The sequence below is a fragment of the Mustela erminea genome, chromosome 13, assembly GCF_009829155.1.
Source record: "Mustela erminea isolate mMusErm1 chromosome 13, mMusErm1.Pri, whole genome shotgun sequence".
NCBI classification, from domain to species: domain Eukaryota; kingdom Metazoa; phylum Chordata; class Mammalia; order Carnivora; family Mustelidae; genus Mustela; species Mustela erminea.
The window spans coordinates 57360443-57385906 of record NC_045626.1 but is presented as its reverse complement, the minus strand read 5'-3'; the positions used below and the strand labels follow the sequence as shown (position 1 = coordinate 57385906).

At 44.0% G+C, this 25464-nt stretch overlaps 1 protein-coding gene and 1 long non-coding RNA gene across 3 annotated transcripts; one reads left to right on the top strand and one right to left on the bottom strand.

Annotated features, from left to right (window-relative positions):
* Positions 1 to 441: 441 nt before the first annotated feature.
* On the bottom strand, positions 442 to 25464 carry RAB12 (RAB12, member RAS oncogene family). The gene is made up of 6 exons (XM_032310104.1): positions 25006 to 25464; positions 11366 to 11426; positions 4453 to 4591; positions 3371 to 3460; positions 2645 to 2749; positions 442 to 1654 (listed from the first exon to the last, which is right to left on the bottom strand). Exons 1-6 carry the CDS (start codon positions 25229 to 25231, stop codon positions 1541 to 1543), a joined length of 735 nt encoding a protein of 244 aa, XP_032165995.1. The 5' UTR covers positions 25232 to 25464; the 3' UTR covers positions 442 to 1540.
* Positions 3413 to 16228, top strand: LOC116571772. Of its 2 annotated transcripts, XR_004277986.1 has the most exons (4): positions 3413 to 3493; positions 8399 to 8535; positions 9619 to 9764; positions 15861 to 16228. It is a non-coding gene; the product is annotated as an uncharacterized LOC116571772 (long non-coding RNA). The 2 variants fall into 2 exon arrangements; XR_004277985.1 differs by lacking the exon at positions 8399 to 8535.

The following is a 25464-nucleotide window of genomic DNA, read 5'->3' as shown; positions in this document are numbered from 1 at the left end:
AATCCTGTCATTCTGTGCCTGGCTTACTGCACTGAGCAGAATGTCCTCAAGGTTCGTCCATGTTGTGGTGTGGGGTGAGAATTTCCTTGAAGGTTGAACAATATTCTGTTCCATGTAGAGATCACTTAGGTTTCCCCACTGATCTGTTGATGACATGTGGTGTGTTTCCCCCTTCTGGCCATTGTGAATAATGCTATGAACACTGTTCTATAAGTCTGGGTTTGGGTCCCTGCCTTCTATTTTTATTTTGGTATGTACCTAGAGGTGGAATTTCTGGGTCATAGTTCTTCTATGTTTAACCTTTTAAGAAGCAGTCTGGCCGTCTTCCATAGTGGAGGATGCTGTATTCTTCTCATCTAAAATGCTCAAAAGATGTGAAGTTTTGGAAAATACTGTCAGATGTATAGTTTGTAATTACACAAGGGAATGTGGCCACTCAACTGTCATTCATAAATACAAAATTTTATTTGCACTTCATTAGTGTAGAAAGACCACAATGCTTTTCATATCACAACACTCAAGACACGCCAAGTTATTCAAATACATAATTACTTATTTACTTTGACTAAACAAAACAGTGCAGTTTAATAAAAGATATACCAAAGATAGAGTTCACAAATTCATTATCAGACCAAAAAAAAAAAAAAAAAGAACACAGTCTAGGCTTAATAGGAATAAGCTTCACCATAAAGGGGAGAAGTTTTATCATTACAAAGGTATAGAATGTTTAGGTAAATACATGTATGTTCTTTGATATAGTAAAATGTATCTCTTTAAAATTCCTTTAAACAGGATTTGTTTAGGACAGCAGCGTTGTTTTAAAATCTTCTATAGTTTCAAAAACACTTCTTTCTTTATTGAATCTTTGTAGTTCTTAAAAGCACAGGGTATGTCTATTAGGAAACCATAAGAGAGATTCTGCGGCCTCAGGACCAAGTCAAACCCCTACTCTCTAACTAGTAGTACTCTACCATAACATAACATTAATAAATACCCTTCAAAGACGGCTATGAATGGAGCTTTGCTTTGTGGCAGAAATACTCCCATACTTCAGAGATGCTACAGCTGGGGTAAATGTCTTGTAGATAAAGAAAAAGCACTTATGATAGCTTTATTTTTTTCCCAAAAAGTCTTTAGTTTTACAAATTTTCTTTAAAACAGTAAGCAAAGCACCACTTTCTTTCTTCTTATCAGAATATCTTCTGTCCTCATAATATAATTAATGAGGACAATTATATTATTTATTTCAAGAAACATTATACCTTTCATTTCTCCCATTCTTCATATTAGAAGTACTATGTTTCCCAGTGTATGTCCACTAGATGCTGGGATAATGAATGAAATATAATAATTTGGAGGGAAATATGTAATTTATAACCCAAACTTACCCAGGATTGCATATTTGCATATTTACAAGTTAGTGTATAGCTGTGACTTGGATTACAAAGTGCGAAAGGAAATTGTCAAAATGATTGTAGTGCAGGACAGAACATTCTCCCCTTTCCGGGAATCATTTCCACTTTGTCTCCAAAGTAGGAAATCAACAGCATCGAACGTGTGGTCTCGGTGGAGGCAGTTCTGGTGGGATCTCAGGTTCTGGTTGTAAAGAGAGGATGCTATTGGACAACTCATTCCTTAAAATATCCAGAGGCATCTTAAGGATAAAGGAAAAAAGACAAATACATTTAACCCTGCAATGTATCTGGAAGCTCTGCAGATGACACGATTCTATATGAGCAAAGTATTTCTACTAAAGGTTTCTAATCATCATCATTTAATTAGACGTTCAGGTATGAAGCCAAACAATGAGGACCAGGTTCAGGATGTTCTCTGCCACACACAAATACTGGCCAGTCTCGATCATACCCTATGATCAAGGAAAGGAAACCAGATGGATTTCTCTCAACAACATGTATTTTCACAGAACCTAGTAATAATGGAAATTTAATGCATTAATTCAGGGGAAAAATGGTTCTGCATTCTTAGGGTTATTACCATCACTAAGGGAAGAAATAACTTCTCTTAGCAATTATATAAATAATCATTTTATTAGAAGCTACTGAATTGTTTGAATTAGCAGATTATATGTAGTAATAACATAAACTTAAGTTCTTATTAAAAAATCTCTGAATTTAAGGCTACAGATGCTTGAAGAAACTGTTCAGCAAAGCTGTCCAGCAATTTTCCTGCAGTGTCACGGAAAGGCCTAGGCAAGGGAACTGGGCCCCGCTGGGGAGCACAGCATGGAGGGCGAGGTAGGACCCAGGGGCTCCCTCCTGAGACACCTGCACGCTCCAGGAGGTCCCCACTGCCTGTATCTTAATTCTTATGGGAAAATGGGAAAAGAACAAAAGGAAATGTCAAATAAACATGGCACACTGTTATACCTGCTCCAGTCACTTCACCAAACCATCTTCAGGGCTCAGCACATCTATGGGATGCCAACACTGGACTCGGTGGGGCCCCCCACGGACATGGCGGCTGCCACAACTGGAGGCCTCCAGCCAAGGCAACCACCTCACCTGGTTCTTCACCTCTGAGTAAGTTCCCTGTCTCCCTTTCTAAGTCAAACATTCTCAACCGAGACATTGTAAAGGGAACAACAGGTCTCATACGAGATAGCTACCTGGTATCATTATTTTACCTTTTTCAGAATGTCATCAACAAGCTTCAGAAATATCTCGTCCACATTGAAGTTGTCCTTGGCACTTGCCTCACAGAACCGCATTCCGGTTATCTGCTGTGCGAACTAAGAACACAGGGTCATGATTTCTTTTGGTGGGGGGGGTGTGCCACACAATGGAGTAGGTGGCCAGGGGGCCTGTAACCGGGGCTCCTGCTTGAAGGGAGGGGCGGGCCAGGTCTGCCAAGCCCCATCTAGGCTCCAACAGAGTTCGCATGTGCGACACCCCCGAGGTGGGTAATAGGCACATGGGGCAAACCCCGCCAGGGTGAGTGAGGAACGACGTGCAACAAAATCCCTGAGGTGGCGTGGGGACATTCAAGTTCCAGAGCGGTGATGCACCTGACATTTACAATGGGAGTATCACTGGTTCTCCACCGAAGGTTACAATACCCCAGGGCAAATCATGAAAGCAATTTTACGGCTTAAAAAACGTTTCTCTGTAGGAGATGGTGGGTTAGAGAATAATGCCACATACACTGATGTGGACACTCCACTCCCCGCCTGCTCCATTCTGAAACAATTTTTAAAACTTCCTGCTCCTTTAAGACCAAAAAAAGGAGATGGACGTGATTGTATAATTATTTCATCATTAAAAAAAAAAAAATCTCCTTAAAAAAGTCTCCCAGCGGCAGACCGCACAGCGGTGTGGACAGCGACGTCCCCTCTACTCCCCATTCCTCTCACCTTTTCACCTTGCTGCCTGGTGATTTCTCGGTCAGTTTCACAGTCCAACTTATTCCCAACTAAGAGAAGTTCTGCATCTTCTGAAGCATACTGTGGAATTTTAGAAGAAGCTGCATTTCAAAGGTGGGCACTGTCGTATCCTGACAGGTAACGTCCACCACTCTGCTGACTGCGATCATTGTGTTCATCCACACCCCACATCCCGCCCCCCCCCCCCCCCCCCCCCCCCCCGTCCCTGGCAGGACTGATGCAGGCAGGGTCTGAGACAGTCCACTCGGGGCTCAGCGCTTTGGAGAGTAATGCAGTAACAGGTATTCTGAGCTTTTGACCAGTAATTTCTAAGGATCTATCCTAAGCAAATGATTTACATCACAGGCAAAGCCCTATACTTAAAATGACCATCAACTGAATAAAGTCCAACAAAATAGATGGAGAATGAAATAAGTTAAGGTACATAAAAAGAATGCAGCCATTAAAAAAAAAAAAAAAAAACAAAACAACAACACGCAAATCATGCATACTTTGGAAGAAATTTCAAAGACAAAGGAAAGCTGGCATGACAGAACATTCAGTGAACTAAGCAGGCTTTAAAACCACATGGAATATGGATTCAGTTTGATTTTTCAGAAGAGCAAAAGTATACATTTTTTAATTTACTTCTGTGCTTGATTTTCCAAATTTTCTATCGTGACAAGGTATCATTAATCTTACATTCAGGAAAAAAGTTAAGCTACATTTCTAAGTTAAAAAAATAAAATAAAATAAAGCCCCTGAATGGTGTGACCTTGGCCGAGTCACTCAAGGTCTCGGTCTCCGTCTCTGTGTGGAGTACGGGAGCAGAACAGTGCCCATCTAGTGAGGCTGCTGCGGCACAAGCATGGGAAGTACTCGAGAGTACTCGAGAAACAAGAGCACTTGTTCACAAAAAGGCAAAAAGCAAAAGCATAATAGGGGGCAGAGCGTTATATTTCGACCTCAGCAGATCCACAAACTGAGCACCTCACGGGGCCTTGAGGCTTGAGGCCATGGCTTTTCGGTCTATGGGATTAATACAGGTTCTCACAGGAAAACGCAACACCTACCTTATCAATCATCTTCATCCATTTTGGCAAATCATCAAAAGTCTCCTTCTTCGTGATATCATATACTAGTATGATCCCCTTGGCACTTCTGTAATAAGCTGAGGTAATGCTGTTGAATCTCTCCTGACCTGCTGTGTCCCTATGAAACAGCAGCAACAGTCAGCTCCCACACAGTGACCAGAGGGAGCAGCTCCACCTTCCAACACGGATGCCCCACCCCCTGCATGCTGCTTCTAGTCCTGTCCATCCATAAGCATCAGTATTAGTGGGGGGTACGGGGTGAGAGGTAGTTTTTCTGAGTTAGTTACATTCAGACAAAGACAGTCCCAATTTCTCTCAAACCAAGATTCTGAAAATAAGAAAACAATGTAAAATGATGGAAAGTGTAACCCCGTACAAACTTTTTTTTTTTTTTTTTTAATAAACTCATCTCTGTGTTCCACGTGGGACTTGAACTCACAACCCTGAGATCAAGAGTCACATGTTCTACCAAGGGAGCCAGCCAGGTGCCATCCCCCCACCCCCAACTCTCGCTTAACCAACATCAATGGTTATATCTGACTTTGTTGAGAAGATGACCAAGAGTAGCTCGCTAAGGAAAAGTACTAAAAAATCAGTCTTGTTACTGTCTTAATCCTTCTAAGATAAAAAAGGGGTCAAAGGGGGCAGGGAATAGGTTTTCAAATATGGTAAAGTTCATTATTGTCTGACTGCTACTTTAAAAGCCAGAAGTTGTATTTATTCTCCAGGCTGAAGTCGATCATTTCAACATGAAGAATGATGTAAACTCATGAACAGTGTACAGCAGCTGGCTGAGACATTATTTTCTCCATCTAATAAGCCAAGAAACTGCTGAAAACCATCATGTATTTATGAATGAGCTCAACGGAGCAGGACTTCTGATCTGGAGACAAATTTCTCTAAAGATAATGTAATTTAGCTCTTCCAAAGACCCTGAACTCACAGCACACTCCCGGGGGGGCATATGAGACCGGTGGGTCCTGCAGTAACACTACTGGGGGCCAAGGCACTGAAAATAGGCTTCTTCACTGCAAGGCCATTCAAGGCCTCCCAAAATGACAGCGTGTGGGTTTCCGAGAGGTAGAACGCGCTGCTTTTCCCAGATGCATCTGATCAAACACTACTTCCCTTGAGCTGCGCTTTGTGGGACTGTTTCCCTAACGTACCCTTCCCTTTGGCAACTATGTTGTAATTTACAGCTTTATTCACACTGGTCTTGCCCCCAAATTAATTCACATTAGTGATGGCATTGTTATGCCAAAGACACAAAAAAGCTTGTTGGCAAATTCATTTTCACATAAAGCAAAGCCATTTGCTTTGTTCCAGAGGATATAAGAATCCCCGGTTGCCTCTGACCGGAAGGTCCAAGAGGGCCGAGGCTGGTCTGTTTCTGTCCACCAGGGTCTGGCAGGGTGCCTGGCCTGTAGCAGGCTGTCAGTAAGCAGGTGCTGAATGAAGTTTACATGTTCAAAATGGGGGAGCTGATGCCACTTCCAGACAAAATAACTTAAAATGCCCCAAACCTGGAAAAGTGAATAGGATGGATGGGGACTGAATTCTTCAAGATTCCTAAAAAACCTTAAAAGACCACACTAATGGGCACTGCACCTTCAAGGTTAGTAAGAAGGAACTGATTCAGGTACCATTTCATTTACACAAGGAATCAATGATTAAAATTATTTCTGGAATCCTAGGGAGACAAGGGTATAATATACATATTTTAGGGGTGCTTGGGTGGCCCAGTCATTAAGCGTCTACCTTCGGCTCTGGTCATGATCCCAGGGTCCTGGAATCGAGCCCTGAATCAGGCTCCCTGCTTAGAGGGAAGACTGCTTCTCCCTCTCCTACTCCCCCTGCTTGTGTTTCCTTTCTTGTTGTGTCTCTATTGAATAAATAAATGAAATCTTTTTTTTTTTTTTTTTTAAAACCAACACTTTTATTTAGAAGGGGATGGGGCAGAGGGAGAGGGCAATAGGGAATCTTAAGCACGCTCCATGTCCAGTGTGAAGCTCGACGCTGGGCTCGATGCCAGAACCCTGAGATCATGATCTGAGCTAAAATCAAGAGTTGGATGCTTAAGTGACTGAGTCACCCAGGCGCCCCCTATAATTAATACTTTTGAATCAATAAGGAATTAAATCTTTGAGAGCATGGTTTCCCAGTCTATCACAAGTTATGGTTTGATCAAATTAGGATCTGATCAAATATTTTTAATACTTTAAAAAAATATGCTGTGCTGTTTGGATACTGTTAAGAAACAGTATCTCATTTCTTTAAAAAGTCAAAAAAAATATACCTTTTTCTACTTTAAAATTTTTGGTTAGCATAGTACTTTAACAATTTAATAGAATAAACCTTTATTCTAAGCAACTTTAATCTGGCTGTTTAGTGCAACTCAACTGACATGAATTTCTGCACACATTCAAAGAATCAGAATCTAGACACTGGGGGCTCAAAAACAGTGAAATTAGAGGTAATGGGTTTTTGTTGTTGTTGTTCTTAAAAGATTTTATTTATTTATTTGACAGAGAGAGATCACAAATAAGCAGAGAGATAGGCAGAGAGAGAGGGGGAAGCAGGCTCCTTGCTGAGCAGAGCCCGATGTTGGGATCAGTTCTAGGACCCTGAGATCACAAGCAGAGGCTTAATCCACTGAGCCACCCAGGTGCCCTGAAGTAATGGTTTTTTTAATTTAACCATTTTTTAAAAAAAATTTTTATTTGACACAGAGAGAGAGCCCAAGTAGGCAGAACAGCAGGCAGGGGAGAGGAAGAAGCAGGTTCCTCACTGAGCAAGGAACCCAGTGCGGAACTTGATCCCAGGACCCTGAATCCGAGCTGAAGGTAGCCGCTTAACCAAGTGAGCCACCCAGGTGCCCCTAATTTTAAATGCTTTTATTTATTGTGGTAAGATGACCTGACATGAAACCTACTCTCCTTTAACTCCTTTATTTGTGTGTAAAATATTGTTATGTATAGGCATGAAGTTGTACAGCAGATTTCTAGAATAAAAAATAAATAATAAAAAAGCCAACAGCTGAATGATAGGGAGAATAAAGGGCATTTCTCATAAAGTTAAAAACACCTGTCGCGTGGGTGAGGCAGTCAGGAATCTCAGAAACATTAAGAAATTAGCGATCTCTGTTGGTTTTCATTCAGACACAGAGAAGACGGCAAACCTCAAAATGCAAAATCAGAGGCAATCATTCTAACACAAATAACTGAGCCAGTAAGTACAGTTTACAAAAACCCCAAAGAGGAACTGTTAATCAATTTGCCACTCCCATTTAAGGTCACTCCTTAAATTCCGTCCACTTGTTTCCAGCTCTGAATGCTTGAGGTAGAAAAACATCTTCCTTTGAGAGACTGTCCTCTATTTCCAAAATATGTGGGTTATTTCATGCAAATTTTTGTCTTCTATTCCTCTGAAGCTCTTCTGCTTAACTTATTTCCCCTACTAAATTATCTGCTATCACATACGGTCAAAGAGCAGGGAAATGAAATGCAGACACAGCTCAGCGAGTACTGATTACAGATCTCCTATGTGCCAGTACCACTGAAGTCGCAAGCACCCGAGTTCCTACTTCTCAAAAATTAGCTGCTAAGACCCCAATGCAGTGATCATACTTCTGTCTTTCTGTGAAGATGCAGAATCCTAGTATTTCCTCTTTATCTCCATAAACCCGAGTTTTCACTGTCGTGATAGAGGATTTCTCGAGATTTGCAGTGTACTAATGTCAGCTAAATTGTCATCTGCTGCTGTTGGAATATGCGGTGATTATTTCTCTCTCTGCTTTTTGGTGCAAACTGAAGAACTCCTGCAATTCTATTTCCCCAGTTTTGTAATAAGACCATGCTTTGAAAACTTAAGAGATTCTTACTTGTATTTAATACATCCACTTATAGACGTAATTATTAATTTGCAGGGCAGAAATCAATTTCTGTACACGAAATGTCCTCACTTCTTTCAAGCAGAGAATGAAAAGCAAGCCTTAATGTCGACATTAAGAAAGCTGGCTAAAACCAAAGCCCCCCACAGGGAAGACTGAGGCGTGCTGGACAGGTCGGAGGGGCCCTTATATGATGCATGTTAATTCCCGGTGTTTAATCTTCAGGATGGCATCTGAATGTCAATTCATGAAGCGGTCTTCTAGCTGACACACACTGTTTTAGCTACACTTACACAAAAAAGCACTTTTAAGCACAGAGATGAGAAAACAGTCTTTTTTTCTGGCCACAGATAATCAATGGACTGAAAAATATGGCAATGATATAAAATGTCACGTAAAAGTGTGACAATGCCATCTGGAGCTTTCGGTATCTTAAACTTTTAGGAACCTCTGGTTAGTATTTCCTCAGCTCGGCTATATCCAGAAATCATCAAGAAAAAAAATGCATTTCTTCTAATCAGATCTCTGTGAAAACCAACTGGGAATGTCCATGGACTATCATTCTAGAAAATCAGAGCGCAGCTATTCTTAGCAGAGCAAGGCTATGGAGGCTCTTTGAAGAGCCCTCCTGGCCCCTCCTGGGTCATCAACTGCGACAGCAAAGTGGTGACAGCGGGCTTGCAACAAAGCAGACTATGACAGCAACGGTGCGAGCGCGGCTTCTCTGAAATGAGTCGTGTCTTCCTTTAAGCAGTGAGCCTCAACCCCCATACTTCCGTTCTATCTACTGCGTTAACAATAATGAAGGAAATGTTTAAACCTCTACACAAAATGCTTCAGATGACAACAATCTGGCTTTGAGTTTTGTGTGATTAACAAGTGGCGGGCATTTTGTGGATGTGTTATTCACTGCTGAAAACCCCTTTAGGAAAACGTATGTCCTCCTTCTTCACTGAATCACTGGAATGTTCCTGGTGGAAAACGTGTAATCAACCTTTCCTTCTTTCTTTTCTTTTGATTTTATTTATTTATTTGCAAGAGAGAGAGACAGAGAGACAGAGTGAGAGAGCATGAGAAGGGAGGTCAGAGGGAGAAGCAGACTCCCTGTGGAGCTGGGAGCCTGATGTGTGACTCGATCCCAGGACTCCAGGATCATGACTTGAGCTGAAGGCAGTCGCTTAACCAACTCAGGTTGCCCCAGGTGCCCCATAATCAACTTTTCAATACAGTCACTAAATCTCGATTTCTTTCCTCAGTTGTATTCTTCAGTAGAGTCAAGGAGAAGCAGAGCAGTTACGCCGGGGAATGCATTTACTTCCCAGAGAAATAATGGTTTTCGGAGTGTCCTGTGCCTTTCCTAGAACTGTCCCAGCATGCTTTTCCCCACAGGTGGGAGTCACAGGTGAGGCCCTCTTAGAGATATTCAGAGGCACTGTCCCGAGATTCCCGAAGGAGCCAATGTCATGGGCACAGACAGTCTTTGTGGGCTGAATTCCAGGGAGCCACAGGACATTTGAACATACTTTTTATAGGTCAGATTACTACCGCCTGAGATGAAAACTGAAGTATGAATTCAGTAATTAAGGTACATCTGCTTAGCCAGGCCATGATGTCATCACCTAGACACTGCCCGTCACTCATGAAGCAAGCTCACAGATGGCCTAATATTAGCTCCATCACCCTCTGTTCAGTAATGCCCTTCAGACAGGATCTCACCCACAGGTGCTAGGCAGAGGTGAACCACCGGGGTAGTCCTTTGAGAGGTGGTCTTTACCTGAGAGAGCTTACAATCAGAAACAACAGCTCATGGGGAAGATACTTCGTTGTCCCTTCCAGAGCTTAAAAATGGGCAGTGATGTGACAAAGTTTGCGGACTTTCCAAAAAAAGGGCTACTAAAGTAAGAAATATCCATTTGTTTGGTCATTAAGTATTTAGGCAAGAGTGTTAATGTTTCATAGCTAAACCAAAGCCCAAACCTCCAAAACCCCACACTCCCACACCCAAACAGTCCTTATGGTGGGTCACACAGCGGCAGGGGACCAAACGAAGACATTACCTCAGACCCCTCTGGTGGGCAGCAGTGCCCACCCAGGGGCGCGGGCGGAGAATGAAGGCATGGCATTAACATTCAAGCGTTAGGTGACCGATGATGCCACAGATGAGGAGCAAGGAACGCAGATGAAAGCAAACACACACATGGTGGACAAACATTCAGAGCTGAGGTGGACCTGCAGAGGAGTTAGTAGGCTGAGTACACAGCAGCATATGTGACCAACACAGGGGCATCCCGGAGCCCCTCCGCGGCGCCATGCTGAAGCCAGCACCAGAGGGGCTCTGCGCCCCGCGGGTGGGCTTCTAGGGCCGCCTGTGGGCTGATGGGCGCCCACAGCCAGTTCCTAGTGCCCCGCAGGTCCCCTACGGTGACCTTAGCTGCTCACCCATGACACTGCGAGAAGGGGCTTCTCTTGAGGGGCTCTGGATGCATTCCCAGTTGGCACAGGCGGGGCTCATGTCACGCGGTATGAGCCACGCGGCCAGGGGGAGCATGCGTGTCCCACCGCGGTGCTCACACAGCGCCACCCCGGGCAGCCCCCGAACCGTCTATGGGTGGTCCGCTTTGAAACCGCACAGATTGGGTCGGCAATGGGCTGCAATTTTTTTTTGCATACTATCAAACAAAATCACTTTAAAAACGTGAAGACAATCATTGGGGCAATCACCTTGGGGATGACAAATTGGCTATGAATACAAATGACTGGGAAAGAGGCATGGAGTCCCCAGTTAGCTATTATTAAAGTAACATTCTTTTTTCACCATTCCCCAGGTGCAAATGAGGGATGAAATAGTCTTTTCTAAATTTTCTCACTGTTCATTTTATTTAAAGATGAGCAAAAGAGAGGAAAAGTAGGAGAGGCAAGCCAGCTTGGACAGTTAATTTTATTAGACAGGCGTACAGACTGTGAACACACATGGTGGTTACTGGGGGTGGATCCCCCACTTACCAGATCTGTAATCTGATTTTCTTTCCTCTTAGCTCTACAGTTTTGATTTTAAAGTCAACACCTGCAAATAAAACAAATGAAAGTGAAGCAAAAAATAAAGATCAATTTTCCATAAAAAAGAATCCTACTTGTACCTTTTGTATCGTTATCAGTAAAACAAAAAACCTGTCACTAAATCCTAAAAGGAAAACAAGTCCACCAATGCGTGTTGCGCCGAGTCTACGCTTCCACAGGCAACTGAACGAATCAACCTACGCCATGTTTTACCAAGACCTACCTATGTAGCATTTGCTAAACGTAGTATGATTTATCACTACTACAAGTTCAGCATAAAAGCCACTAAAAAAAATGCATTTGGTAATTACATTAACAATTGAATGGTTTTAAAAGAATGATACACTGGGGGAAATTCTTACGGGAAATGGAGGAAACAATTTCAAACAGTCTCAGTCTGAATTTAGAAATTATCTTACCAAATTCTGTAGCATTCACAACAAATTTAGTTAATATATAAACAGGACTTCTTTATTACATTGTCAACAGCTGCAACAGGAATTATTTTTAAAAGACTTACTTATACAGGCTAACATACCCAATTTTAATTTTTATTCACAGGTGAGGCCCTCAGATTTTAACACTGAACAAAGCATTATGTATCACTCACTGTCCTTTTCTAATTAAGCCCTTAAAGCTTCAGGTAACTTTTTAAACCAAGTTTTCATTTGTATATGTTACCTGATACGGGTCTCAATTATAGAAAACTTGTAGATTTATTTTTTTTTTTAATTTTTAGTTTTTTAAAAAAGATTTTTATTTATTTGACAAACAGAGATCACAAGTAGGCAGAGAGGCAGGCAGATAGAGGGGGAAGCAGGCTCCCTACCGAGCAGAGAGCTCCGATGTGGGGCTTGATCCCAGGACCCTGGGATCATGACCTGAGCCAAAGGCTTTAACCCACTGAGCCACCCAGGCGCCCTGAAAACTTATAGATTTCAAAACAATGTTTTTTTACACCATTTTCTCAACTAAGAAAAACAAATCAAAGGGATGCCAATGGAATCTGAGAGTTAGAAACACTCCCTCCAGGAACCACTTCCTGCCTGTTTCTTGGGATCCAGGGTCGCTGTGCTGCCAGAACTCTTAACGGGCAGGGGCCTGCCGCTGCCAGTGAGGGCTCAGCAGCCACCCAGTGGGTGAGGACCCCCTCCTGGGCTCTCCATCTCAGGGATCTGTTGCAGCACTGCAAAGTCAGATGATGTTCTTGAGGTGAAGCGAGAGACATGTGACTGACTTTTATAATTAGTAACACACTGCAGATACCATTGCAATACAGAAATACATGTTTACAACCCGGGGTTGGGGAGGGCAGCTCTCAATCTGTACAATGAAGAGAAATGGCAGGAATATAAACTGTCACAAGAGAACAGAGCTAGGGAAAATGTTTTAATTCTGAATCTCTTACACCAGCCATCATTTCAAATGTCACGGAGTGAAAACTGGTTAGTTCCATTTCACTTTCAGTTCTAGAACCGATTTGCTCTTCAAACTCAAACGACACTCTAAACCAGCCTTGAAACAGGAAGCGTGTTTGTGGACTACCAGTATCCTCAGAGTTCCTGAATGACTCAACCATAGGGAAGAACGTCACTTAAACAGCCTGGAGATATTTGTTACGTTCTGATTTTAAAAATAAATAAATACACACACACACACACACACACACCCCCCCCCCCCCCCAGGACAAAACAGCCACTCCTGCTATTAGCTACAGTGAGGGCCTCATCCTGTAGTCTGTGATAGCAAACTAAAAATCAAATTCATATTTTTGTCATGACCACTATTTTATTTTATTTTGTTTCCAGATACCTTGTGGGGTTTTGGGTTTGTTTCGTTTTTTTAAGTTTCAGCTAAGGGGGCTGTAACTTCGGTAAAACTTGTTACAGAGGCTGCTACTTTGTTAAAAGAATTGGCAGATGATTCCTCTTTGGTGAGCTCTGCTTCAGGTCAGTTGAAAGAAGCCCTCAAGACAGCCAGCACCAGTAATTTTTGTTTTGATTAGGCTGTTTCCTCTCAAGAATCACTCTCAGCCTGAATATGTCAGACACTCTTTTTCAACCTACTTGAAAAACTTAGGCAATTTTTACAAACAATCCTTTGTAACCACAAAGTCTAATGAATAAAGGTAAAACCTAAGGCTGTCAGTGTTCAGAATCAGGAAATAAGCGGTAATGTTATCACCATGTGGCAGTAAGTACATTACTAATTTAATAGGAAAACAAAACGAATATGAATCGACAGTGAACAGGATTAAGAATCTGCTGAGCCAAATTGAAGACTGTCTAGTCTCAGTGAGATTAATGACAACTTCACAAAAAAACCAGAAAAATAGCCCTTGGCTAAATCTAAAACCCCATAAAAGAAAAGAGCCCATTAAAAGAACACTCTCTCTCGAATGCCATATCCTTTACCACATTTAACCACCATTCAGTAGCCTGTAACAACTGGAAACTTACTCCAGCTTATGGCTTTTAACAACTAAATGTTTCTAAAAGCCATCTTACATGAAGAAAAAAAATCTCAGAGTTGCCTATTTTAAGATTTGCATGTCAGAGAAGTTATAATAATCCTTCATAGAAGGTAGTAAGTCTTCCACAGCCTCAAATATTCAGCAGATTCATTTCAGGAACGGTCAGCACAGAGCTGGCCCGAGGAGCTGCTAGGACCGATGTTTAGGAACAGGCAAGGGGCAAAAAGAGTGGCATCTCCATCTGTGGCCCTTGTTGAAAACCCTGTTTCCTACAGGTAGCCCGATGACCAGGGGAAGCCATCAGCCCTACCATCAATTGATGGGGACAGTCCCTGCCCTCAAAGGGCTCAGTCATACTGACCTAAATCACCAGCCCACGCAGTTGGCAAAGAAGTGCCTTTCTTTGCTGTTCTCTCTTCTTAGAGCACCTCCTTGTCTGTCCAGAAACCTTTCTGGTCCCAGGTGATTCCCCATCTGAACCCTTCTGCCTGCCCCCAAGTCCCAAGTGTGCACTCTGTTCTTGGACCTGAACTGTCCTATCCCTTCTTTGTTGTGTTGTGCCTCCCCAAGGATACAGTTGTCTCTGACTCCCTGCAGTCTAGGATACAACCTGGTACACACAACAGCAACTCCATCAATCTGATCAATGAAATCTGATCGATGAAAGCCACTCCTTCTCTACCAAACATTGGACACATAAGGAGAAATGCTGACTCTTCTTGGAAAGCTTAAGGAAATTCAGGACTGATCAGTACAAACAAAACAATACAATAAAACTCACACAAAACACCTTAGTAAGAAGGAAAGACAGATGTCCTGAGGGTCTGGTGACACATAAAGTCACCTAGAAACAAGAGTGTTTCATTTCTCCTACAATTCCAATTGTTGATGGTAAGTCCTTAAAGGACGGGGCAGTCCTAATAAGCTCATACTCTCTCCCTCCATGCCCTCACCGCAGGGATTATTATGGTAATCGTTGATTCAGTCACTTATATGGGAAGTGGTCCAATAAGTGAATTATTCTAGCAACAGGAGATACCTTTAAGCTTACTAATGCTAAAAAGTCGTTGTAAAAATATTTTCATCAGAAAGGACACAATTCACAGAGCTATAATTCCTGTATCAATGGGCACAGATGGTTCTATCTGAGTCACCATGTCTTCTTGATCTTACTTTTCTTCAGCAACAATGATAGTGGACATCTGTCAGACCCTCTGTGCTGACACGGGATCCTGTGGCGGCCCAATGAAGTGGGCATTATTATCCTCATTTAACAGAGCGAGACACCAGTGTGGAGAGAGGTCAAGGTGCTTTGCTTTAAGGTCATCTCACATGCTAGCTGAGTGGCAGGATCTAGATTCAAATTTATAACACTGCCCACAATGAAAACTTGTTATAATGAATGTCATACGCATGCATAAAAAGGGAAGGTGTGAAATGTTCTGTAAATGACCCAGAACCACCCTAACTGAGCTGTAAAAGAACAAAGCTTAACTTTGCACTTGGCCTTCTTTGTATTTGTCTTTCATAAACCTTAGCAATAGCATAAAGAATTGGCATATTTACTGCTGATAAGATTTCTAAGTTCCCCTTCAGGCAAAACATTTCTAAAACATTACCATAGTTCTCTCTGCCAGGCCATAAGAAGTTACAAAAAATGAAAATGGCAAAAATAAACAGAAGCCTCTTTCTTCACATTCCTTTCCAGCAAAAAGCTAAACAAATAAAAGCAAAAATAACGCCAGGATCCACACCTGTGATGACAGCTGAATGGACTTCTCCCCTTTTACTTCTTTGCCCATCTCCCCTATAACCCCAAGATCTGAGTTTATTTTACTTAACACTTTCAAGAGGTTGAAATATTTCATAGACTTTGAAATTAAATTTGTCTCCATTCAAACAGTGGTTATGATGTTACTGCCACTTTAAAATAACGGTCTTAAGTTTACACAGTGGCTTTTCTTCCAGGGATACAGATTTTATAAGGTGTCCTTCAATCCCAGACATGATATTTCTACTAAGGGAGAGGATTTCCAGCGTCTTCATGGAGTAGAGAGTGGGAAAATAAATTAAGAAAGGAGTCAAAGTCACACAGAGAGAGGTCAATTTAACATTGGAAAACAAGTTGCCAGCACGTGGGGCCAGTCTTCTGCCCAAATACCACCTACCAGAGGAGAGTACAACCTAAGTCCCCAGAGGAAAGCACCACGTAAAGAAAAAAAGGATTCAATGACGATTCAACGCAAGAGAAACCAAGTGCTACGACTGTAAAATACCCAGCAGAAGGTACTAGTATTAAAATGGAAAAATGATGGTATGACATTAAAAATGCTCACTGGGCCAAGGACATGAAGGCTCTATCCTATCAGTTAAGAGTTATCCTATCATTCCAAGTTGGACGCGCCAGCCAGTTGTCTCCCTGTCCCTGACACACGCAGTGCAAAGAGGGAGCCGTGCACTTGACTGGACCAACAAAGGGGTACCACGAGGTGCATGAGTCAGGGATGATCTGAGGGGTTCGAGGTCAAAGGAGAGGCAGGGAGGGAGGCGAGTGTGTGCACCCCACAGAGCCCGTGAGAACAGGTAAGCATCTTCAAGAAGCATATACACGTAGGAAAGACCTTCACAGGAGGGAGTTTGTTCCCTTCCTGATAATAATATTAAGAACTCTTCTATGTTGTTTACTGCGCTTCGGTACTATTCTAAGGGTTTTATGTTCATTAATTCACTGCAGTATATCCTCTCAACAATTTTATGAGGCAGGTATTATTGTCCCCATTCTACAGATGAAGACACTGATGTCAGAGGGGCTAGCAGCAGCCCAGTCACCAAGCAGGTAAGTATAAAGGGCACTGATCTGAACCTGGTGGATGGCTCCAAGCTACACTCCTCCCACCTCACTGTGCAGCCTCACAGACGGGACAGCTGGAAGGTATAAACATATCTTTAGATTATATTAGTTTGGCATTGCTAGGGAAATATTTTTAAAAAGAAGAGTGAGGCTTGCTGGCTGCCTTGGACAACAGTTCCTGCACCAGCAAGGCTTCCTCTGCTCCCAGTTACAGACAGACCCCTCTGAAAAGGTAAAGTTAACTCGCCTTTGGTCTTAAGACGAACAGAATATAGAGGGAGGGGAGGAGAATCTGGGGAAAAAACCCCAAGCCCCAGAAGATCAACAGTGGACCAGTAATATTTTCGTCATATGCACAAAACATTAACTTACTCTATTACTCAGATTGGGTCCATAAAAATGCAGACTGTCAAATGCATTTTGCACTTCACCTGGGTCATGTGTTTACATTTATTTCTTAAAGATCTGTTTATTTATTTTAGAGAGAGAGCATGTGTAGGAAGCAGGCAGGGGCAGAGGGAGAAGGAGAGAACCTTTAGCAGGCTCCATACAAAGCATGGAGCTCCACACGGGGCTCGATCCCCAAACCCTGAGATCATGACGTGAGCCAAAATCAAGAATCAGATGCTCAACCGACTGAGCCACCCAGATACCCCTACATTTTGATTTTCGCATTCACCTATATATTTCAGTATGTCTCTCTAAAGGATAAAGATTCATTTGTAGAGTGTTTCAGAGGTTTTGCATCTATGGCATAAATTAGGAGAAGGGAATATAACCGATCCTTATAATGGTCTCTTTCAGGCCAGGTACCCAAGATATTACACTCCCATTTATTCCTGTACCAGGAGGTAAGAAAAGCATGTAAGTCCTCCTTATTTCTTTCCATGAATGAGGAAACTGAACTTAAGTCGCTCACTTAAAGACACACGACTGCTCGTGTGAGAGAGGGGCCTCCCACCCGGGACCCTGCGTCCACCTCTCAGACCCACTCCTTCCACTTATCACACCGAGGGGACTGGGGACGGAGGGGCCTCTCTAGAAGGAGTAGTGGCCAAGGAGAAGGTGGAGAGGTTTTCTTTAGAAGTTGAAAATTCAAAGTGAAAGACGGTAGGTGTGATTGGTTAACAGTCACCCAGGCCCGAGGTTCTGGCGCAGGCTTCTGAGGACGAGAGAAGGCCTGGGCACACCCCTTCACCTGGGGCCCGGCTCAGTCTCAGGGGGTCCTGAATCCTAAAGGAAGGTGGGAAAACGAGAATTTTATTCATCAGCTACTTCTACCACAGGCCTGCCTGAGGTGGAGTTGCGGGCTATTGTTCAGTTTTGCAAACTAAGAAGACATTATTATGTAAGCCCCAGAAACCAAACAGTGGTGGCTGCCAGATTTTGGGTGGGGGGGGGTGGGGAGGAGAGGGAGGAGAAGGTTTTCCATGGAATACAGTGTTCTGTTAAGCTGGTGCTGTGTTTTCTGGTTTTAACGGATAAGGAGTTTCTGAAAAACATAATCACATGCAATCAAGGGCACTATTTTTTAGATTTGTAGTTTTGGTTTTTCAAATATCAAAGCTGTACAATCAAAGGACAAAAGGAGAATAATCAATTTCTTCCTCTGTTCAAGTACGGCAACATAGCATTTTATCTCTTTCCCAACGTTTTATTGTGGCTGCTGCCACGACTCTGTCTCTTGCCCTTCTAAAAAGGACAAGCCGGGTAAGGAGGCACTAGCTTTGTGCCCTACAAAATGGCTAGCGGAGCGTTGTCTCACATAAATAAATACAAACAGCCTCTCTGCTAATACCTACTGACTGACTGCATTACACAAAGCTACATTTACTTTACACATTCCAACAAATGCTTAATTAGAACAATGTACCTGGCACTCAAGGCTGGAGAATACTTTGGACTTAACAGTTCTCAGAGGAGCCTACTCTGCCTTCTGAAGCCAGTTCTAAGATCTGCTAGCAGACGGCTCCTGGCCATCCTACGTGGCTGGAGGGAGAGAAGCAATCTTCAAGAATCTCGATCTCTAGCATGCATAATGAAACCTTTCTTCTTCCGTGGGGCACAGGGAGAGAAAGGCTGAATGCACTTAAGTCAGGCCTTTAAACAGATTTTTATTCAACTTCAACAACCAGAAGGCAACCAAATTTCCATACTTGCTTTGAAAGCGAACTATTCCACAAGAAGGGACACGCTCTCCGTTTGCACCCAGTTCATTAAATAAATCAAGCTAATGACAATGCATAGCATCTGCTGGTATAAAAACGAAACGTTAACCATCCGCATCTGTTCCTTTCACACTCACATCTCCCTGAGTCATCGTGTTACATCATTTTGGCAGGGCAGTGAGACAGCCCTGAAGAGGCTCTCGGTCTTGGGCTCTTGGGGTGGGAATTCTGGACCATGCTCCCTAATTCTCTTTTAAGTGAAAACACTTAGGCAGATCAGCCATGGCATGGAAGACTGTGGAAGACTGCATAAGAGCAAACAGGAGCAAAATAAAATACACGATTTAGAATTTCAATCCAGTAGTAGATGCTCATTCTGGGTTTTCCGGCAAAAAAGTCTGATCTGTTTCCAGAATGAAGCACAAGCAGTCAGCTTCCCCTGACGGTGCTTTCACTGCTATGAGGTAAAGCTGACCAGACCCTCGTGGGCTGCATTTCACTCAGCGCGTCCCCTAACACTCGAGGCCAGAACCACAGAAAGCCATTTCCGCAGGGGCTTAGTGTTCACCTGTTTCCTGCTAAAATACTCTCCCCTACCTGTACCACCAAGTTTCCTGCCCATGAAGCAGGGTCCCCAGAGCACCTTCGGCTTAACTCTGGACTCTGACAGAAGCACCATTACGTAACTACGAGCACTTACTCCTGGGGCCAGCCGGGTTGGCGGGGTGGCGGGGTGGCGGCGGGGGGTGGGGGGGTAGGGGTGTGTCTACTGCACTGCAGCACAGCGAGGAAAATGCAGAGTGTTAAGGTCCTTGCAACTGAAGTCAGAGAACTTTTAATTCTGATAGTATGTCTCTCCTAATTATTTTTTTGTCTACTTTACCCTTTTTTCTTATTCCTTTATTTTTTGAAAAGTTGGTAACAGCAGAGTTTCAAAAATGTCTTTAGTTGGCAAAATAAAACAACTGGCAGCCCCAGGCTTCCACTGCCGGGGGGATACCTAACTGCCCGAGAAAATTGGAATTCTGGTCTAGACTGCCTTACTCCTACTTTTCCTCTATTCATACATATAAAATTTTGGAAAATTTTAATACATATGTAAAACGTTGAAGATGTTTGAATGTCTGAATAGTTAGGTAAGAAATCTAATTCTTAGGGCATATTTTAAAATCCAGAATGCAAGTGATGAGTGATGATAGCGGCATAGTTAAAGAAAGTTAATTTCAGTGATACCATAGGTCAATGATCTTGCCATCTTCACAGGCCTGCAGGGGGACCAGATTCCATTAAGTCTTGAAGGACTCTGTGATGTCTGATTGTGAGTCACAGAATTTTCACAGAGCAAAGTAACTTTAAACCTTAGAGTAAGCTAAGGAACAAACAGAAAGAACTCACTTATAGTCCTGGTCCTGACCAGCTATGCCACAGAGGGTAAGGTGCTTACCTCTCTGAAACTTTGCTTCCTCATCTATAAAATGGGAATAAATTCCAGGATGGCTGTGAGGATCAGACAGTGTTCCTTTTGCTGGGATATAGTAAGTGCTTAATAAACAGTAACTACTGCGAATAGAATGTTATATTTTGTATGCAGAGACAAGGAAAGTACCTATCCAAAGTCACAAGCTAGTTAGTGACAGAGCCTTAAATCAAAAGCCCAGGCTCTTCATTCTTACTCCAGTGTTTTTTTCTAGAATGCAATGCTGCTGGTGCAGGGGTGAAGGTGGATGCTACCTGGTAAAACCATTTTAATTCAAACAAAGTTAATAGCTAGCTTCCAACAAGTACTCAGAAATAAAACAAAGTCCAAGAAATACAAAATTTTAAAGGGCTTTCTTGCATGTCAGATAGTTGTAAACTTCTACAATAGAACCAATTTGTTTTCACTTCCTAAACTTCGAAACAGTGCTCCTGTATTTTTTTTTTTTTAAGTTTATTTATTTAAGTAATCTATACACCCAACATGGGGCTCAAACTTAGGACCCTGAGAGCAAGAGTCACACAGCTGTCTTCCAACTGAGCCAGCCAGGCACGCCTGCCTTGTACTTTTTAAAGGACTTGTCAAATTATGCTAGTTATATCAGGCTAATTCAATTCTGTGGATACAAAATCCCACTTGAAAATAATACTCCACCTAGGTAATTTCCATTAAACAGGTCAATTACTAAATAGTCTTTCAAAAGTTTTTACTTAAATATCTTAAGTAAATATAGTCTTTTTAGCCTTTCATGGCCTGGCGGATTTTGTGTGTGTTTTAAACCAAATGAACTTTGCATTTGATAAACAATACAAACAAAAACAAAAACAAAAACCAACATTTTACTCATTTTACAAATTAAGTTCTTTCTCTCAAATCCCTTGGGATTTCCACTACACTCTTTTACACAAAGTTCAAGTGAATCTGAGTCTCTGTAACCAGGCACTTATTGGAGCCACTCTCCTCTCTGAGCTAGATGAGGCTGTCACTTGAGTGACCCACGGGGTGGGCGGGTGGGCACATGCTCAGAGACTTCCCGGCCATGGTGTGGGGCCCGGGGTCTCTTCCACACTCTGCTGTCACAAGCAGCACACGTCTGCAAGCCGGACAGGGAAAGTTCACTGTGGAAGAGAATCTTCCTCTACGTGGATCCAATCTTGCTACTAAAACTCTTGGAAAACTGCCTCAGAAGGACAACTGGCCATGACCTAAATTGCTCAGCCGGGAGGCATTCAGGTGAGGCGACCACAGTTCACCACACCCAACACTACATTTAAATAGCATTCTTCTAAAAACTTGGGGAATGAATTCATCTTTACAGCATGCAGACAACAAACCCTCTTCCTGCTGCCCGTAAGAGAGGGGCTTGCACTGCGTTCCTCGAATCTTCTGCACACGTCTCCATCACCGCTCTTACCAACATGGGTCATCCTGTTCCCCACAGGCTCTGAGCCACTTCTGGAGACCACGTCCCCTTTAGCAGTGGAACTCCAGTCAGTAGCATAGTACCTCACGCCCAGTAGATGCTCCGTAAATGATCTGATTGCAAGAAGGAACAAACATCTCAGAGGCAGAGACTGAAGGGGGGGCTAGTTGGCATTCTTGAAGTATCTTCGTACTCTGAATCAGACCAGAGGTTATCAACTTTCTCTGAACTTCCCACAATTAATCAACAGTTAGCGAGCCAAGAACTATAGGCTATGTTTGGAAGAAACAAAAATGAGCAAGACAAAAACCCAACCACATAAGGAACCCCACAATGGTAGCAGCGTGGGAGATATGTGAAATGTATATATTTATGTTTGCCAGGAGGAAAGAGAACCAAACTGCCTGGTGTCCTTGCCTCCTGTTTCTTCATCATTCCCAAATAAATATCCTATGCAATCTTGCCAAATTAAGTTTCACTGTCTCCATGCCAATGCTATATTCAGAGGCCTTTCCAGCTCCAGTTGCTATGGGATAAGGTCCATGCTCCTTAGCATGGCAGTCAAGGTCTTGAAGCCTTATTCCTAAAGTCTACTAATGAGTCTTTCCCAGAATGTGGCCGTGAGACTGTGATTTATACTAGGAAATATATTTGGCCTTTGTCCACATTCCAGTCAGAGCTCCTAGAACCCTTGGAATTTTCTAGGGAGCAAATTATAAAGGTGTCTTTTGGTATGTTAATGAGGTGACTTGTGGAATGCCCCCCAGGTCACGAAAAGATGGGGGCTGGTCAGCAGAACCAACTAAGTGATTAGATGGTCTGATTTTTTTTTTTTTAAGATTTATTTATTTGACAGATCACAAGTAGGCAGAGAGGCAGACAGAGAGAGAGAGGAGGAAGCAGGCTCTCTGCTGAGCAGAGAGCCCGATGTGGGGCTCGATCCCAGGACCCTGGGATTATGACCTGAGCTGAACGCAGAGGTTTTAACCCACTGCACCACCCAGGCGCCCCAGAGGGCCTGAATTTTTGATCCCCGCCCCAAGGAGGGTAAAGGGGATGGAGACTGAGCCCAATCATGAATGGTTAGTGATTTAACCATGCCTATGTAATGAAGTCTCCATAAAACCCAAAAGCGCAGGTTCCGAGCTTGAGGGCTGGGGAACACATGGTATATGGGGAGAAAGTCATCCCCAGGGACCACCACAACACTTCCTGCATCACCTCCTTTTACAATTACCTGGTCATCTACAAAGGAGAAGGTTTCTCTGAGTTCTGTGAGCTGCTCCATTAAATTAATCAGACCTAAGGAGGTGGTTGTGGGAACCTCTGATATCTATGGCTGGTCCGTCAGAAGTACAAGTGAAAGCCTGTACTTGCAGTTGGCTGTGAAGGGGGCGGGGTGGTTTTGCACGACTGACTGCTTAGCCTGCTCAGAAAACTCGTCTTCACCTCTTCTCTTTCCCACTCTAAAGCACATCTCCGCCCATCTCCTATCCACACCCCACCCCTCCAATCTCTCATTTATCCCCACCTATCAGTGCCTGGGCTGATTTCTCTTTACCACACAGTGCAGTCATATTATCCCTTATTTTTATATATTTTGAAGTATGCAGTCATCAAACACTGTTACTTCTACTAAACTGCCTTTACCTATATTTACACCAGGTACTAAAATAACAATGTAAACCTCATTTGATCGTTCAATAACTCCCTATCCTCTATATGGTCCAACTGGATATTTAAAACAGGTACAATAATGCTACTCAGTTTTATCACGGTCCCAGGAGTTATCATTTTAAAAACAAAGGGTACGGAGAGCCCAAGCATTTCCCAAATAGTCCATCTAAAAAAGGACCAAGGAAAACACTTCTCAAAGGCGAAACAAAAGACAGTATGAAATTTGGGGGTTTTATTTTCCAATTAGACATTGAAAATATTCTAATGTACGGTTCTGTTACATTTAAAAACCATTCTTCCCCAAATTGTACTGCCTTGGCTACCCCTGGTTACAAGGCCACGTATGTGGACAGGAACACCGAAGATACGTTTAATTCTGTACTTCAAATTTAATACTACGCAATGTTTCTTGGACCTCCTTGCGGGAGATCCTTTGCTGCCTATCACTGAAGGTGACTGCCCTTTCCTTCTAAGTCTTAGCTCATCTATGTGGTTGCCCTAGGTTTGACAGCATTAACGGGTTTTCCATAGGAAAAAACTACTACCCATACCAACCTGACGAACTTCCATACCAAGTCTCCTAAATCTGACTTCATTAAACAACTTCCCCTCTGCAGTTTCCATTTTAGAGGCTGCGGTGAAATACTTTCTGACCTGGAGTTACCTCACGTATTTACTTCACTGCTGCACTTCACCCACTTAGGTGATTTTGGAAGACTCCTCCCCATTTCAGCAAGTCCCAGGGTTATTTGAGGTCACCGACAAGTACAGCTGAAGTCCCTCTGACCCGCATTGACAGTTAAAACGAGAAACTTGGTGTAGTTTTAGTCTTAATATTCTCCACAGAGCCTCCGCAGGGAATTTCAAACTTCATTATTTCAGCGCATTGGAAAAGTGAGTTCAAAATTAGCAAATAAGCCCTGATTCTCACAAGGCGAGCCTAAGCACCGGAATTCGCTATCGATGACCCACTTTGGCCATTTCGCCAGGCGCAGAGCTTCAACTTCACTACGCTGCCCGCCTGCTTCCCACCTCGCAGCACCTTTTTTCTTGGGTGAGTAATGGAAGGGCCAAGAGTTTCCGTGGAGAGATTCTCACCCTGTCCCTGAAACTGAACGGGACCAATGCATCACCCCGGTCTCATGACCGGCCCTTGGAGGGTGCGAGAGGGGACGCTGGTTCAAAAACCAGCTGGGATCAGGCCGTGGGAGGGGCGTGAGGGGTTTGCGTCGTGGGAGGATGCACGGCCCGGAGGCCCCAAGGACAAGTCTGCGTGGAGACTACCACGAAAATCTCGGTCTGGCTTTAGAACAGGATCGAGGGACTTCCATTTGGAGCCGCCCCTCCCCCTAAATTTCACCGAGGCCCATCCACCAAATACAAGGCCACCCAGCTGGAGGGGGAGAGGCTCACAGACGCAAAGAAAACGCGGCCGGTAGGGCGCTGGGCACCGCGGAAGGGCAGCGCTGGCGACGGAGGGGCCCAGCCGGGGTCCGGCCCAGCCCCGGCGCCCTTACCCACGGTGGACTTGCAGGCCTCGCAGAAGGTATCGTCGGTGAAGCGCTCCATCAGGCTGGTCTTGCCCACGCCGCGGGAGCCGATGATGATGACCTGCAGCTTGAAGTCGGCCGGCCTGGGGGGCTGCTTCCTCCGGCGAGCCTGACCGCCCGACAGCGCCGGGGAGCCCGCGCCCAGGCCGCCGCCGCCCCCGGCCCGCCTCTGCAGCGCGGCGCCCGGATCCATGCACGCATACGGCTCCCGCTCGGCCCGCCGCCCGCCGCCGCCCGCTCCCGGGCCCCGCGCCCCGGGCCCCGGCGCCCCCTCGGCCTCCGCCGCGCGCCGGGGGTCGGCCCCGGGCTGGGTGTCCGTCCGCTCGAGCGGCCCCGGCGGCCCGTGGGCTCCGCGCTGCAGCTGCGCCGCCGGCGGGCTCCCCGCGCCCGCGTCCACACCACCACCACCGCCGCCGCCGCCGCCGC